The sequence below is a fragment of the Perca fluviatilis genome, chromosome 3 (genome assembly GCF_010015445.1).
Source record: "Perca fluviatilis chromosome 3, GENO_Pfluv_1.0, whole genome shotgun sequence".
Lineage (NCBI taxonomy): Eukaryota > Metazoa > Chordata > Actinopteri > Perciformes > Percidae > Perca > Perca fluviatilis.
This window is the reverse complement of record NC_053114.1, coordinates 17,489,705-17,507,317: the sequence shown is the minus strand read 5'-3', so window position 1 is coordinate 17,507,317 and position 17,613 is coordinate 17,489,705. Positions and strand designations below refer to the sequence as shown.

General features: G+C 37.9%; 2 protein-coding genes across 3 annotated transcripts; one reads left to right on the top strand and one right to left on the bottom strand.

Annotated features, from left to right (window-relative positions):
- Positions 1-2,211: 2,211 nt before the first annotated feature.
- slc39a1 (solute carrier family 39 member 1) lies at positions 2,212-9,898 on the bottom strand. 2 transcript variants are annotated; one of them, XM_039795865.1, is made up of 4 exons: positions 9,628-9,898; positions 7,525-7,655; positions 6,574-6,879; positions 2,212-4,041 (listed from the first exon to the last, which is right to left on the bottom strand). In XM_039795865.1, the coding sequence occupies exons 1-4, from the start codon at positions 9,740-9,742 to the stop codon at positions 3,688-3,690; spliced, it is 906 nt and encodes a 301-aa protein (XP_039651799.1). In that variant the 5' UTR covers positions 9,743-9,898; the 3' UTR covers positions 2,212-3,687. The 2 variants fall into 2 exon arrangements, with proteins under 2 accessions (XP_039651799.1, XP_039651801.1); XM_039795867.1 differs by having other exon boundaries at positions 7,531-7,655.
- A 1,641-nt stretch (positions 9,899-11,539) lies between these two features.
- On the top strand, positions 11,540-15,210 carry tmem208 (transmembrane protein 208). The gene is made up of 6 exons (XM_039796209.1): positions 11,540-11,773; positions 12,512-12,607; positions 13,445-13,504; positions 13,604-13,740; positions 14,287-14,371; positions 14,510-15,210. Exons 1-6 carry the CDS (start codon positions 11,768-11,770, stop codon positions 14,645-14,647), a joined length of 522 nt encoding a protein of 173 aa, XP_039652143.1. The 5' UTR covers positions 11,540-11,767; the 3' UTR covers positions 14,648-15,210.
- Positions 15,211-17,613: the final 2,403 nt, after the last annotated feature.

Below are 17,613 nucleotides of genomic sequence, written 5' to 3'. Positions count from 1 at the left end.
ATTACAGTAATTTAGAATACAATCAGGTTTGCTTTTATTTTTTGGAGATTGATGAAAGTTTGCCCTGTTTCTATTTCCATCTTCATTGCCTCCAACTTTTTGTTATTTACAGCAGTGAATGATTTTGAGGTTATTTTTTGATTGGACGGTTGGTCAGCAACTTTTGTCCAGACTGACACATCTCATCAATTTTTGGACCGACTGCCATTTTGACATTCATGTTCCCCAGAGGATGAATTCCATTGACTTTGGTGATCTCCTGACTTTTCTTGTAGCACCACCAGAAGTTTGTGGTTTCTTTTACCTTCAAATTTGCACATTTAATTTCACCGTGGCTTTAGACTTTCTATTTCCACTTGGATTTGTCCTTTCAATTTGTTTTAGATTTGGACACCATGCCAGGGGACATTTATCTTTTTTTACGGGGGAAACAGCTAGCCTAGCTCGTCCAAAGATAAAAATACTTGCCTATTAGCACCTTTAAAGCTCATAAATTAATACGTTATAACATTATAACGTATAATCTGTACAAAAAACTAAGTGTGCATGACAACAGTTTATGGGGGTTATTATGTGCTGAATTATTTCCTGGCTTGGAGTAGACAGATTTCACTCCAAGTCTTTATGCTATGCTAAGCTAACCTAAAGTCTTTATGCTATGCTATGCTATGCTAAGCTAAGCTAACCTAACCGTCTCCTAGGTCTATCTTCATATTTAATGGGCATGAGATCTTCTCGCCTAACTCTCGACAAGAGAGTGAGATTTCCCAAAATGGCATACAATTCTTTTAACCTTTTTCAGACCCTTTTTAAAGATATGTCTTTATACTATAGTAAAGGAAGAGCTACACTGTTTTGTGCATTATTCTAATTGTTTATGTAAAAGTTTTAAATGATCAAACATATTTTGCATATTTTTCTCTTCCCTCTTGACATTGTGCACCTCGAGAATAAAGCATGAAAAAGCAGAGCTTGTGCTAGGCTTAGGATGCATTCTGCATCATGTCTGAGAGAGCAAAAGGGGAGAAAACAGTGTGATGCCATCGCTGAGCTGATAGAAGAGCTTAATGAGCTGTGGGTGAACAGAGGAAACATCCATCCCACACTGAAGCTGGAGGCTCTGCTGGGTCTCCCTCCTCCACACACTGAGGCCTCTGTGATCCAGAACTGGCAGACTTTACTGTACTGCGCTGTTGTTCCTCCATCAGCAGCTCTCATTAGTGGACGCTCATGAATAACCTCCTATTCCCTCGCAAAAACAAACAGGGGTTAACAATGCCGTGGCTATACAGGCCTCTGGTATACTGTTAAGCTCTTTGATGTGAAGGGATTCCTGCCAATCATGCCACCATGCAAGCAAACAAATAGGCCTGGGTGAATACAAATGTAATTTTTATGCACATTATGAATTGTTCTGCTGTTTAAAATATTCATGTGATCTATAATTTGAACGTTTTATTAGATAGTAGGCTATTAGATAGTAGGCTGTATATGGTATATCCATGATGGATGAGCATTCGTGGTTGGAACAGAAACTGATGTATACGTAAATTTAAATTACTTGATCATTACAACAGTCGTGCTGAGTTTTCCCACTAATGTCAGAAGCCTGAAGACACTGAAGACTGATAGAGAGGTAAAATCACATGGACAGGTGTTAATAACAATAACGATGGCTCCCAGTAAGCCATGGCAGTGTGGTCTGGCTGTCATTCTCATTCTCACTTACACCTCTGCTTTTCACACAGGGAAAAATGTCAAAATGTCTTCTGTGAAAAAGGCAAATTAAGTGAGGGTCTTTAAAAGTTATACTATCTTGTGAAATGATCTTATTAGTAATCTCAAGTATTCCATGTTCCTGTGAAATACTGCCCTCATTATTGGAGGCTATCAGAGGACCAACACTCCCACCTAGTGGCACCAGTTAGCTTGCTGCCACATTAACCCACATGACCTCAAACCTCCCACAAGCCCTCATCAGAAATGTTCAGTAGCCGTTAATACTTTGATTTAAGTCAAGCTTTCTTTGGATTAAAATTAGAGGAAGAGAAACTAAAATATGCATGGTTTACATGGTGGTTTTCACATTACAACCTCAAGCTCATGAACACAAGTCGAAGGAAGTACTTCCCAATTTGGGAAATGGGACCACTCGAGGAGCAAGTGAATGCACCATAAGTAAAAGCAACCTTTGCACACAACAAACAAGTCTGCAGACAATTCCTCTTTTATCTTTACTTTGATCAATTTTTACACAACAGACATCAAAATAGTTTTTCATGAGATTAACAATCATAAGGCACAAAATAATGTAGGTGTGCTTACAAAAAGACAGTTGATGTTTTTGAACCGTACAAACAAGTTATTTTTACACAAAATCACATTAACAAGGAGTAGTTTTCCCTTTGGGGAACAGTTTCATTAGTCTTGATCAGATGTCTTTGAATGGAGGGGGAAAAAAAAGTAAATTTGAGACTTGGCACATTTGATCGTACTTACACAACTTCTTTTTTTGCTGTATAAGGATAAACCAATACAAAGCTTCCAACTTCCTGCTTTGTTCTACCATCTGACTATCCCATGACTAAAAAAGGAAGTGTGACAAAAAAAATAGACAGTTTACAATAATTGGACTTTGAGTGTAAGCAGGCGGAAGGCAGAAACATGCTGGAGTCCGTGTGCTACACTGTTTTTAAAATATGTTGTTTTTCACTAACTCTACTAACATTGAAATAATGTGGCCAATGTGCTGTAGTGTGGTGTCCTGCTTGGTTTGAGTTCTTGAGACAAATACAAGCATGCGCGCTAGTGAAATACCATACGTATCCGTTTGCAGAATTCATTCTTAATCTTGCACTTCTCTTTGTGCTGATAAAGCTTAATTTTGTCCAATCAAAATAGAGAACTAAAAGCACTCTACATTGAGAAAGTTAATAAAGCAGGCAGCAGAGTGGCAAAACGGAATGGACTTAAGTGAGTCAACATAATGTAAATAATAGGGATCATACTTTTTAAATAGTGTGTTGTTAAAAGCCGATTACATTTTAGCCTTAAAGTGCAAACAGTATTTTGGCATACAGATTCTCAAGGCATCAGGAAGTCAGTTTACATATACGCTAGTTTACTGGAAAAATATGAACATGTTGATATTCCAGTATGTTTGCAATTCCAAGTGAAAGCAGCCTGATGTGGCAAACTACATCTAAAGATCTGGTGGTACTGATATACTGGCGTGATTTAATTAATTACAAGGTATGATTTACATACAACATTGCCCTTTGTTTTCAGTGATTTCCTCAACAGTGTCAAAGGTCAGATGCTCTGTTTGCAGGTCCAAAGCATGTTTGAAAAACAAGGCCAGTGACAAATAAGGGGACTCAGTGATGTGCCACTTATTTCCACTGTCATTCGACAAACTTATCATTGCAGTAAACGGTTCCTCTTTACATAAAATCCTCTTAAAAAGAAATTATATATACAAAAATGGTTTTAAAAGTATATTGTAAGAAATAAAACACCAACATCTGTTGCTCCATAGGCATTAAAAACTCCAGAGGTGGGCGGTTGTAAACCTACGTCTTCTTTTCAAATAAAGATAGTTTGTATACACGTTAGTGTGAGCTGCAGAAGTTGCCACAAAGTGTCCAGGTCACATACTGACAGCTGAAATACAGTCTGTTCCCAGTCTCAGCCCAGAAACGTCAGCGATGCCATGACGCTGAAGCCCAGCAGGATGAAGAGCACCTTGAGAAGCTGCTTCCCGGGGGAGTTGAGCTCATGTGGGAGGATCTCTAGAAAGGTGATGTAAATAAACGTCCCTGCGGCAAGCCCCTCCAGGATGGCCTGGATGAGTGCTCCAGCCGCTAGATGAGCCTCCGTCACGCTGATGCCAATGCCGATTCCTATAGGCGACATCATGGCGAACACTCCGATGTAAGCAGCCACCCATAATGGACGAACTGCGCTCTGGACCAGCTTCACAGACAGGCTGAACACTATGATGCTCTTGTGGACAAGTATAGCGATGCAGATCTCTAATACCTGGAGAAAGCAAAGAGGTGTTATGGTTATTTCTAGCTCCTTTAACAGCTCCTATTGAAACCCAAACAAAAGTGAATGTTGGGATGTGGGATATTTTTGCCATACTGTTTGTACCATGGTAGCTTTGTATTATGATATCTCTGGTAATGTTAGGTAATTGTGGGCAATGCTGCAAATCAAAGAGCAGGGCTGCTTTATAGCAAAATTAGATTTCTATATAAGCTCTATCAATAAAGTGCACTGATTTTTCAGGTATTCAATTTGCTGGATTAGCCAAAAACCGACACTCATGTCTGGTTGTTTTATCCATTGACTGAATCTCATTTCATTGTCCAGAAAATTTACAATATAATAACATACTTTATCGACATCAAAATATAAAACAACATATTCTTAGATTACAGCAATCGAGGATTTATCCATTTCGCTCACTTCCAGATGGGTAACTTATTAATTGATATATTCAGTTGAGCCCAATGTACTGTATGGGCAAGTCTGCAACTTTTGCAATTAACTCACAGGCTTATGTTGTTAATTTAATTATGTGTACTGACCACATCCTGGCTACACTTCTACTTTACTGTAGCAAGGTGAGAAATGCAACCAAGGTGAGAAATGCAAACACTCAAGGTATTAAGTTACTAGATTCATAATAATACAGTAGACTTTTGTCAGCTAAATCAATGTTTGTCTAGAAGGCGCAGACCTCTCCAGTCGCCTCTCTGTCTGTGAGTAAACACAGAGGAAAAGGTGAAGATGGCTATCAGCTACGACCTATTGCTATGATACCGACTATATGGACAAGTGGGACCGACTCTGGGTCCATCTCCATCTTGACATCAGAGGGGGCACCGATGCAATCGTGGAGGAATTGAACACCGACTGTGACTTCTCTGCTGGGCATCCTGCTAGCCAGTGTGCAGCCGTCAGATAGTGAGCTTGGTGGCCTCTGCGGTTTCCAGCAGGATGTCGGGAGCTCAGGTGTCCTGTCGCTGAGACTCGGCTGGATCCTGGATACCGGTGCCAACAACCGGGTGACTATTTTTCTGTGTGCTTATCCGACGGCCACATTCTGCTTCATGATGAATCATGCACAAGTTGAATGGGACACTGGAATTGTCCCTCGCATGATTTCATGTGACAAATATAAATTGATTGATTGGTTGATTGTCCTTGCATTAGATCCACAGCATGGTATGGTTTAAAATGTATTTGTTTTACCACAGTGATGTCTGTTTTATTATTTTATGTCTTATTCATAATTTCTTCCTTTGTTGTTCTTTGGCATCTTGTTGTATTTTTTCAATTATGTAGTTAAAAATATATTTATGTACTTAGGCCCCCTTGAAAATGAGATCTTAATTTATTGAAGATTTATCTAATTAAATAAACATGATATACATGTATAATATACAGTATCTCACAAAAGTGAGTACCCCCTCACATTTTAGTAAATATTTCATTATATCTTTCAATGGGACAACACTGAATAAATTACACTTTGCTACAATGTAAAGTATTAAGTTTACAGCTTGTATAACAGTACAAATGTGCAGTCCCCTCAAAATAACTCAACATACAGCCATTAATGTCTAAACCGCTGGCAACAAAAGTCAGTACACCCCTATGTTAAATTCCCATAGAGGCAGGCAGATTTTTATTTTTTTAAGGTTAGTTATTCATGATCATGATAAAGTTCCTTTGAGCCTTTTGAATTTAGTCCCACATCATCACATACCATTCACCATACCTAGAGATTAACATGGGGTACTTTCCATAAGATCATCTCTCAATGCAAATCAAACCAGCTATTAGGCTAACCGACATAAAACCATGCCAATCTCTAGGTATAGTGTAGGTGAAGGGTATGTGATGATGTGGGGCTATTTTAATTCCAAAGGCTAAGGGAACTTTATCAGGATGCATAGTATCCTGGATCCATGAAATAACTTTTTTATTTTCTAAATAGTGAAGTAAATTTCCAGCTGAACAGACAGATAACACACATTTCATGCACATGAAAAGTCCTGAGGGAACACCGATAGTATGCTCAGACTGTTAATACTGTCTTGTGACCAGAGTACATAGATCTGACTCTCATGACAGCGAGATTCCTTTCCTGTCAAAGCGTCCTGAAGCTATAAACTGAAACCCTTCTTTCTTCTGGTAATAAGAGAATGTCGGGAATATGATTCCAACTCTATTTACGCAGCACTTTTTTAAGACAAATGTTTACAAAGTGCATGACATATAATACAGCCTGAAGAAGAGTTAACTTTAAATAAGAACTTGATTCTCTGGGGAAAAACAAGAGTGGGGAAAACAAATGCTGCATATTGTCTGGAAGTCTCAGCAGATTTAAAAGGATCTCTGTGGAGATTTAGACCTCTGGTTAACGCCATGGAGCTGCTTTTCTAAAAGTGGGTCTTTCGTTTTGTTAAGGATGCATGCTCACGTCACAGGTGACACGAAACACAGTCCAATCAATGGTGTCATATTATTCCACTACTTTACAGGTGGTGGTAAACTTACCTTTGAGTCCGTGCTCTGCAGGCCGATAGCAAGACCCTCAAAAACCGAGTGGAGCGAGAGAGAGAGGAAAAGCATGAAGGAGCGAAAGGGGGAGTGAGCCTGAAAGTCAACGTGGACGTGGTGGCCGCTGCTCTCCAGATCTGGACCTGTTCCATGGCCGTGTCCATGCCTGTTGGTGTCCGGTATAAGGGGTGCCCTCTCCTCCTGAGCCCCTCTCGTCTCCCGACAGTTCAGGACAATCCTCTCCAGTATGAGGACCATGAAGAAGCCGGCAGCCATGATGAACTCTGGCAAGGGGAAACTGATCTATTTGAGACAGAGAGAGATTAATCAGTATGCAGGGTCAATCTGATAAAGTCAAGAATTAGGAAGCACAGATTGTAAAAAGATTACAGTACAGTATGTATGTACATGTATGTATGTATGGTATGTATGTAAAGACCTGTAGTCAGGATAGGATATCTAAAAGTGCTCTGTCAAAAACAACAGGAATAGCTGTTTTATTCTTGAAGAACTACAAAGTTCTTGTAGGAACTGTCGACTGTTCTTACTTTATTTACAACATATGTCTTATTAGATAATTGATTAATCGTGTCAGTAAATTATCAAGTTAAAAAAAACACCAAACATTCTGTATTTCCAGCTTCTCGAATGTGAGGATTGGCTGTTTTTTTTCTTCTGTTTTCTATCATTGTGAATTGAACATTGTTGGGGTTTTGGACTGCTGGTTGAAAAACAGAAGGGCAGTTTGTGCTCTTTGCATTTTTTACTACTTGCTGACATTTTATACACTAAACAACTAATAGATTATTTGAAAAATAGATTTACAGAAAGATTTAAAATAAAAAATAATTGTTAGTTGCAGCCCGAGTGTGTATACAGGCCTAATATATGGGACGATTTATCCAAGCTACCCTGAGCTTCTCCAAATCAGTCCATACTTGGATGTACCTCCACCTTCTGAGCTTGCAGCTCTGCGTTGATGTCTGACAGATAATCTGGAATAATGTCGAGCAGACATGCTGCCAGGAAAACCCCTCCGGCAAAACAGCTGATCAGACTCAGAACTGTGCGGTGGATTTCTGCAAATGGAAAGATAAAACATATCTTGTTTTTCAACATTAACTTACATACAATGTAGACTAGGCATGCACTGTTTGGGGAAAAAATATGAATCACGATTTTTTAGCTTAGAATTGATATCACGATTCTCTGACACGATTCTTTCTCACGAAGTGTAAGGTTTATTGCACACATGAACCATGACAAAACAATACATATTGGCAGTACCAAACATAGATTTTTTTTGGCACCTATCGCACATTGTCACATTCCCACAAGCCTGTAAACATAGAGGCTTCAATGAATAAAGAAAATAAAGTACATACTGGCCATTTAAGTACAGTAGGCTACCAAAAATAGTGACATAACACATTGAACTAAATATGGCCCTGATACAGGCTCTATCTAAACTCCTTGAACATATCTTTACATAATTAAAACATGTCAATGTCAAATGCTTTCAATAAATTAATTGGAGAAAAAAAAAAAAAAAACCCGAAGTCATTTAAAAATTAAATCGCGAACAGGGGTGAATTGAGATTGCGATTTTATAATTATTTATCGTGCAGGCCTACTAGAGACAAAATGCCATTAAGTGTAGAGTAAACAAAGCATATGTGTTTCTATGCTGTTGTGCATTCCTTTGTAGACAATCTTTAGTATTCATGATGCCCTACGTAAGAATGGGGCATTTTACAAAAACTCTAACTGGATTGGCCTATATCTGATGGGTTTGTGCTACATTAGAGACAGGGATGAAATCCCTGTTATTCCTTCCAAAGTTAGAATAATTGTTGGAAGATCATATGCAGTGGTGGTAGTGTGCACATCCCTGTCGGTGACGTGAAGGGGCAAAAAGGGTCTGGATACAACTGAAAAGAACGTGATGGCCGCACACTTGCCTGAGGAAGACCCAGCAGGGTCGAAACGTTAAAAACAATAAACGTATGGGAGTATTAGCAGAGTGCGGGCATCTCATTCTTTTCAGTGGAAGATCATATGACACATCATGATTATGAAAGCACAGTAGTCAAAATGACTCAGCAAGCACTAAGAGACATATGGATGTAATGGAGAGAAATGATACTCTCACTTCCATTTAAGAAAGCCAAAGTTCACTTTCAAGACAGCCCTGTTCTGCCTGCTACATAACGTTACATATAATGTGACCATGTGCCAAGAAGGCTTTGGGCTTCAGGCTCCATCCCGGTCAGGTGACTCCAGGGGTTAAAGGGGGGTTTATTAATGGTAGCAGTGAACTTACACATTTAGGTTGACATTTAATAATAATAATAATAATAATAATAATAATAATAATAATAATAATAATAATAATAATAACAATGTAATGGTGCAAGCATTAGTAAAAAGTGCCAGATCATCAAAAGCCATATGTTAATGTTCTAAGAAAATACATTATAACATTTCCTGAAGAATTTGTAGTTTTTGATTATAATAGTGGTCGTGTTTGATGTATGATATCATTAACCACTTTACCACTACTCACTGTTATCACTGTGTTAATGGTTTCTAAGTCACAGTTGATCAAATCAATAGCAGTTACATTGCCTTTACAACACTATCTACAGCTTAAACATGTGATTCAGATTTAGACAAACGGCTGGTGACAAGGAACCACTATTATTATTGTACCTTGCGCTAATCTAAGCCGTGACTATTACACCAAACTTCATTCAAATTTCTGGCAATTAAAGGTTGGCTTGTTTACCTGCAAATCGTAAAACATCGTAGAACAGGAATGACAACTGTACATGAATCAGCGACATTTTCTTTTTAGTTCGGCATCGGTGTAATAAATGAACAAGTAATCCAATCAAAGTAAAACGTTTACTTTTTGTATGCCATAATCCACATTGTTTATCGGAGTTTAAAGGCGACTTTAACGTCCCTCTGTGATATCTTAATGAACACTATTGCTAACGTTAACAGTTGCTAAAGTTAGCTGCTTATAGTACATGAAGGTTTACCAACCTGACCCGTTTGTGTCTCTGAACCATTTGACTCGAGCAGGGATAAATCCAAAAAGAAGAGTTAAGAGCAATAAACCGATCAGAGCGCCTATTTTCACCTGAAGCAGGTATTCCATTTTGTAGCATAAAAGTGTCAGTTCAAGAGTGAGGTCAACCCTAACTGTACTATCATTTGATTAGTTATTTATGAAGCCGGAGCTTGCTAACCGCTAGCTAACCGATAAGACTTTCACTGAGACAGAAGCAGCCCCAGAAGTGTTGTTTGGAAAGATTCTGCCGATATGAATTCTGACGTTCAGGCTACGGTGGTCGAGAAGGGTCAAAAGTGACATCGCGGAAAAACTGCACAGGGTGCCCCAAAGCAAATCTTTTTACTAACCTGTGACAACAAAGCGTAGCCTATGTTATGAAGTGTAATTAGGTGTTAGTACTGACTGTTAGGAACAATCTACCCCCCCTATTCCATCAGACCTTTAATAAGAATCAGTGGTGGAAGAAAGTGAAAGATATTTTACTTAGCCAAGTTGAAGTATCAATACAACAATGTAAAACTATAAAACAATTTAAATTAAAATAAAAAAATAAAAACTATTTACAACTATATTATGCATTCATAATCCTACTTAAGTAAAAGCACAAAGTTATATAGCTTAATAAAGTAAAAGCGCCCAATCTGCAGTAAAATGTCCCCTTAAACTGATATTATATTTTACATTAGGGTACTGATTATTAATACTGATGCAACGAAGTGTAAGCTGAATTTTACTGTTATAGCTGCTCGAGGTAGAGATAGTTTAAACTATTTTAAAGAAAGAAGACAATATGTTCTGCTGTACAAATTTGTATTCATTTTTTTGGACGGTTTGGTAATTATTGTATTTTGTGAAATATTGAATACTTTTACCTCTTTGGGCATTGAATTATTTTTGAAACCATGAATTTTAGATGGGGTATATCTCTTTGGTGGAACTTTGACCAACTCATCTGACACGTAACAAGGAGACAAAAATGTTATCTATGCTTTTATGAATCCATTTGTCTTGTTGCTGTACTAATTCAATTTTACAATATGTTGTAGGCCTGTAACTCTTGTTTATTGCATAGTGTATTTTTTTTCTGCTGTGTAATCACTTTGTTGTACAGGTTTTGAGTGGTTGTCAATTGCTTCCAATAAAAATCTTAAAGACCAACATCTAGTTTAGCTTGGCTCACTGCATAGCTGTGCACCTACATAAATAGTAAGGGTAGAAGAAATGTAATTATCAATGTTGGTAATTCTAGCTTTTGACCAAACAAGTCTGCAGTTATAAATGTCATTATGGTAATCTATAGAAGGTAAATAGTCCAAATGTTAATTTGAGAGGACTTTATGATGCACTAAAGCTAAAAAGACAAAGCAAGTATACTGGAGGAGTAGCCTACAAACATCAATCAGAGGTTGTTGTTGTTTTTCAAACCTGGCAACCCTAAAGTTATTGTTACTAACTTGTTGCAAATGATCTGCACAGCATTAGTAAAAAAAAAATGATGCATAATATTAATTAATTAACTTATAAATATAGTATCATAGTTAAGTTTTAGGCTACAGCAGGAGCTTTGTGTCTACTTCACCAAGGCTGAAATGCATTTGAAAAAAACATAAAATCGTGCATTAATAAGAATGAGAGTCTAATTGAGACATTATTAATAATAAATAGAATAACTTCATATATAGGAATAAATAAATGAAGTTATCTTACTTGTCTTTTTCAGTTGGTAACGTTATTAATTATATAATGTATTTATTTAATGTTTTTTTTTTATGACCAGCAGATGGTACCCTATCACCAAATTTCACAAGCCACCTTCGCCACACTGTGCACTTTGCACACTCGAGCACAGTATGCTCGAGCACACTACACGACAAAAAGTTGATGACGACATTTTTATGCGCCGGATATGTTGAACTCATCAGAAGCCCCAAATGCTGATGTGTTACAAGAAATCACACCGCAGGGAGACCATACTTCCATAAGGGAGAGTTTTGAGTTTCTTCTTTGATGCAATAATAATATAATAGCGGGGAGAATCGGCGGTGGGTCGCAGGTCGATGTCAAAGAAGGCGCAGTGGAAGAGATCAACAGCAGCGGCTCAGAGAGCGAATGGCGGTGAGAGAAACACACAGTATAGATATGTATATGTCTTTATATAGAGTCTATGGCTGCAACAGAGACACGGAGGCAGCAACAACTGATTGATTCACTTCTATATTATATAACGGTTTGAGTAGAGCTGACGCTGCTGTGCAAAGTGACTCAGTTAACAGTGACACCACAAGCTGCAGAAGAAGCTAACAATTGGTCTGTGTAGGGAATAATAAATTCATAAGAATATGATTTATGGCAGTGTTCCCCCAAAACGAGGATATTTAACAGAGCTGAATCACAGTTAAGATAAGTCCAAATGTTGCATAAAGCAGGTTTAATCTCTTCCAGGTCGTATGTTTTACGAGAGAAACTAATTCTTAACTACTTCACAACTTACAACAATTTGATTTGATTTCCAAGGTTATGTGAAGCCCCATTATTATTTAGATTTTATTTCTGATTAGCTTGTAGGTCTTGCATTAATAAATTCTAAGATCGGAGGACACAAACTTTACAACTCTACAGTTTTGCGGATTAAGTGAGCTCTCAATTAAGACATCCCCATGGGTGTGGAAATATCACCTTGGGGGAATTATTTTGACTATTTTCTGATGTTTTATTGACTAAAAAAATGAATTGATTAATGAAGAAAAAAAATCCACATGCAGTCCCAGTTCCAAACAATAACAATAATTGAGCAGAAACTGTAAAATGAATGGCTGATAATGCTGAATCCGCATTCTGTGTTTTGCCCCACAGCCCAAAGGGAAAGTTGGCACAAAGGGAAAGAAGCAGATCTATGAGGAGAACGAGGCAACGCTGCAGTTCTACACCAGAGTCATCCTAGGAGCTAACGTAAGAACCTCAATGCTGTTTATGAGTTGTTTCAGTCAGAAGAAAGTGTCACACAGTCCTTGAAAGGGTGGTGTCACATTTAGGTTAGTTCACTGATGTCTGTGTTCCCTTTTATTATTCTTATTATCGAACTTCAGTTCTTCAAATAACAGTTCTGCAAGTTGCTTGAATCAATGCCGACCTGTACTGTTTCACTTTCTAACGCTGGATCCAATTTTAGACTTGACTGTATGTTGTAAGGTGTGTCACATTATTTTACGTTTACACTTTAATGTGAAATGACTGTGTGTTGAACTGTCAGTTGTTTCAGTTACAAATTAGGAGTGAGCAATATAGATAATATCCTCTTTCATAGCATAAGTTATTTTCAGTTGTGATATTGATAAAAATATCTTTTATATATAGTAAAAAATGACCATAATGCGGTCCTGCTCATTGGTTTGCAACAATGGCTGTAATGGCCTAATATTACCAGAGATATTAAACAAATCCATATTTTTGTATAGAAAAACCTATGATGGATTTTACTGTAGGGCTTAAACTAACAATTATTTTCATAACCGATTAATCTGCTGAGTATTTTCTCTATTAATTACATAATCGTTTAATCTATGAAATGTATCAGAGGCCACAGTCTAAATCCTGAAGATATTCATATACCTCATATACGAAAAAGAAAAATGGCAAATCATCACATTTGAGAAGCTGGAACCAGATCATGTTTGACATATTGCATGTTGCTTAAAAAAGGCTAAAATGATTGAATCATTATTTTTAGCTCTATTATACTGTCATGTCGTTAAACCCCATTTCAAATATACTGCTCTTCCTGCACAGGCAATATATACTGCCGTAAATCTTGTGGTTTTCTACACTTCGTCTACATTTTGGACATGGGTGAGTGTAAATAATCAAGATGATTTTAAAATCTCAATATACCGCAAATCTAATGTACCATTAACTTCCTGGCCCTAACACCTTGTATGCCTCCTGTAGCTGCTGCTTGTGTTCGCATTAGCAGTGTATGTCGGGAGCTACCGCTCCATGTCTGCCATGGCCAAGGCTGCGTTTGCTGAGGATGGGAGTCTCCTGGACGGAGGAATAGACTTAAACATGGAGCAGGGAATGGCGGAGTAAGTAAGATGAGATACATGCCAAAATACAAGTGGAATTCAAATATACTGGGGAGAGAACCTCCGTCTTTAGTCTACATACACTATAAAAACAACTTGGACATGCACACAGTTTTATACTCAGGTGTGTATTGAGAGCAGTCTGTCCTAACCCTCTGATTGATGGAGCATATTGGGGACGGGAAGAGAAGTCGATGCATCTGTAGTGATATAATGACATGGCAAGTGAAAAATCATCATCAGTAAATTAGTACATTAGTTTCACTTTTCTATCAAAGAAACTAAATGTAATGTTCAATAGAGTTTTTGTATTAATAGTTATTAATTATTATTATTATTTTCCTTGCTAAATATAATAGTATATGAATAAATACCTGTCACATTGTTGTTTTTCTCTGATTACAGAACCCCTGAATTCATTGTGTCCCCCAATTTTCCCAAACTAAACCTACAACTTTGCTGAAAGGCACAAAGTTCTTATCTGTGTGTACAGACAAATGTCATTTTTCAGTGATAATTTATTGTGTGTGTGTGTTCTGCTTTTAGGCACCTGAAGGATGTCATCCTGCTCACAGCCATAGTTCAAGTGCTCAGCACAATCTCCTCTTATTTCTGGTATCTTTGGCTGCTGGTAAGAGGATGTTCTGTGTCCAGCTTCCCGGATAAATCCTTTATTTTCCTGCCTGATTCCTTTCCTTTTCTGCTTTTCTCATGCTTTATAATTGTATCTTGTCTCCTGTGTGTGTGTGTGTGTGTGTGTGTGTGTCAGGCCCCGGCCCGAGCCGTCCACCTGCTGTGGGTGAACTTCCTGGGCCCCTGGTTTATGGCAGAAAGCCAGTCGCCATCAGAGGAAGTGAATGAGAAGAAGCAGAAAAGACAAGAGCGCAGACAGACAAAGAGATTCTGATGCTGCAGGGCAGACGGAGCAGTATTTTTATACACAGAATCTAATATACAGATAGCGAGGAACTCATAAGTTATTCAGTTATTCAGAAAGAAATTTTCTTATTAAATTACACTCAATCCAAATCTGATAGCGTGGAATCTTGTTTTCCGTGTTTGTTTTCCTTCTGCTTTCTCCTGTAATCTGATTTTCTCCCTAATTTATGAAATTAAATGTTCCCTATTTAGATAATGTCACGGTCCATATATCGTTAATCCTCATACAGAGATTTAAGAGTTTTTGATGTTGCACAATCCTGTCACACTGCCCCCTGCAGATTTACATCAAGTGTTCCAAGCGATATAGTGGCTAAAATGAGTCACTTGTCCATGCCACGTTTCTCATGGCATGTCTTTTATCTTTACTTAACTTTATTTTTCAAAAAAATGTCTCTAATGTAACAGAATTCATCAGTGATCCTTCATGACACAGCTGTTTCTGTTCTGTTCAAGTTTTAATAGGAAAATAACTTTTTTGCAATAAAAAGAAATCTCTCCAGTATGTGGGGTTGATCATATGTGTTTCAAGAAGTTTTTCAGTGTGTTTTGTTAACGTTATGCCTTCAGTCATGGCTTTGTATTGAGCAATTATTTTCAATTGTCCCAGGAGGCTAACATTTGCTTTTGGTGCCCTAATGAAGTCTTTGGAGCATAATAAACACATTGGTTTTTAAAATGGCTAGGTCTTACATACTGCAAGGGGTTATAATGTAATTCTAATAGGAAATGGCTCATAATTATCTTGGGAAAATGCTTAGTTCAGTTCTGTTGCTCAGACATAAACCTGCAAAAACGCAAACCCAGCGTGCTACAGCTGTAGTACAGCCATGGAAGCAGCAAACAAACAAACTGGATCAACGGAGATAGATTCTACCCGACCTATAAAAAAACAAAAACACATGGCATGTTTCTAACAGTTGTGTGACCAGAGAAGTAACAAAGCCCGGGTAAATATTGGAGATATAATTGAAAGATCGAGACAGCTTAGAGCCCAAAAGGATGCCGAATTGGCTAATTTCCTCCTGAACAGGTAGCTAAGCGTTAGCTTCAGGCTAATTTATCACGGCTACAAAGGACGGGCATTTTATATCATTTCAACATTTGTATACTCGCATTGAATTATATAGTGTACTCGAGTTGGTTACTCGCAAAAACAACTGAGACACAGCCAGTAAAGTGCTTCCGACTGGTCCTGGCTAACACCGCCATGCTAACACGCCATAACTGCTAAAGTTACCAGAAGACCAGGCAAGTGGGCCACGGCTGTTTATAGCGTGTAGCCTGTTCAGCAGCTGTAGCCGACAAACGGTGAGTAATTTTAAGCCGAGAAAGGGTGGCTGTAAATCGGGTAGAGAGAACCGTGAGTTTGTGCTGTTTTTAGCGGTTGTTGCCGTAATTTTAAGCCAAGAAAGTGTGTCAGTCGGGTAGAGAGGACAGCGAGTAGCGGTTGTTGCCGTAATTTTTATTCAGTCCAACTAGCAGACCAAAATCCAAAAATATTCTATTTAGGCTACTTTTCTTAAATATTAAACAAATAATCGATTATCGAAACTATTGTTGATTCATTTCTGTTGATTGAGTAATTGAGTCATTGTTTCAGCACTAGTATAGTTTTAAATTACTGACTATAATGTGTTTTGAGAGGATGTTTTCGATCCATAAAGAGTCATGCAATCCTTCAATTTGCATCTGAGAACAGAACGGTTTTCACCTGACAGTGACATGTTTTGATTTAAGATACAAGAAGATAGATAGAAGTCCACAAAACAACACCTTAACCTTGGAATTTGTTTTTTATTTCCTGCTCAATATTAGAATTTACATTTAATTCAGTTGCGCTAAAGACGTGAGAACTTCAGCCTCCTGAATGATGTGGGAGCTTCAGGCTTTAAGAGGACAGCAAGCAGGTTGTTATAAATTATTATTTTAAATACAGTCTAAGATCACGTCAAGCAAATTAATTAAGTGGAGCATCAGTTACTGGCTGCAACACTTCAACGTCATCATCTGTTTGTTTTTTTTAAACTGCGCACATATTTGAGATTAGAGATTTAAGATTAGAGTTGACAAATCAGCTCTTAGATGACAGTTTAATCCCCAAATACTGAAGAAATGCCAACCACTTTTCTGTTTCCATCCGGTGCGTTGAGCCTTGTCCTCAGGGGGAAAATGTTGTTTATTATCAAGTCTATTAAGTGACTTTATTCTTTCTATCCAGTGTTGACAAAGTGTATTCAGTGATTATGTTCATGCTCAGACTCCAAAGAGACTGAGTGGGCTGGTAAAGCCCAGATCTGCTCCCAATATAATTACAGATTTCTCATTATTGTTACATCCATGCTTACCCAACCTTAACAAGCTACAACCTGCAGTGTTCAGGTTTGAAGAGGAATCACTGTGATGGTGTGGATCATGTTAAAGGGAAAAAGCAAGGCATTTACTTTAATTTAATACATTCAAACAGCTATTTTCACTTTAAACTTTATGCTCTTTCTGAAATCCCCAGAAGCTTCTTTTTTTTTTTTTCTAAATGACTGCTTTTACTTTGCCTGTGTCCTGCCCTCCTTCATTCCTGCCCTGTGGTCCTATACTGTCTCTATTATAGGGTTATAAACAAAGTAACCAAAATTAGAGCAGCACGGCATCCAGTTGTCAGGGCCAATCCCAGATGTGGGCTTTGAGAGGGACCATGTTGCAGTGTAATTTAGCACTGGGGCCATTCACTTGCATGTAGCACCACCCCCTCAAAACTCACATAAGTACTTTGTTTTTGCTGGCTGTAGGAAGATGTGCAGAAAAGGGGGATTTAACATGTTTATCTCAACCTATTGTCTGCTTAGAAACTGCCCAGTGAAAGCTTCGAAAAAATGTACCTTGTGGCTGAAAAAAAAAAACTCATATGCAAACTTTCCCTTTTCCCCTTTACTTTGT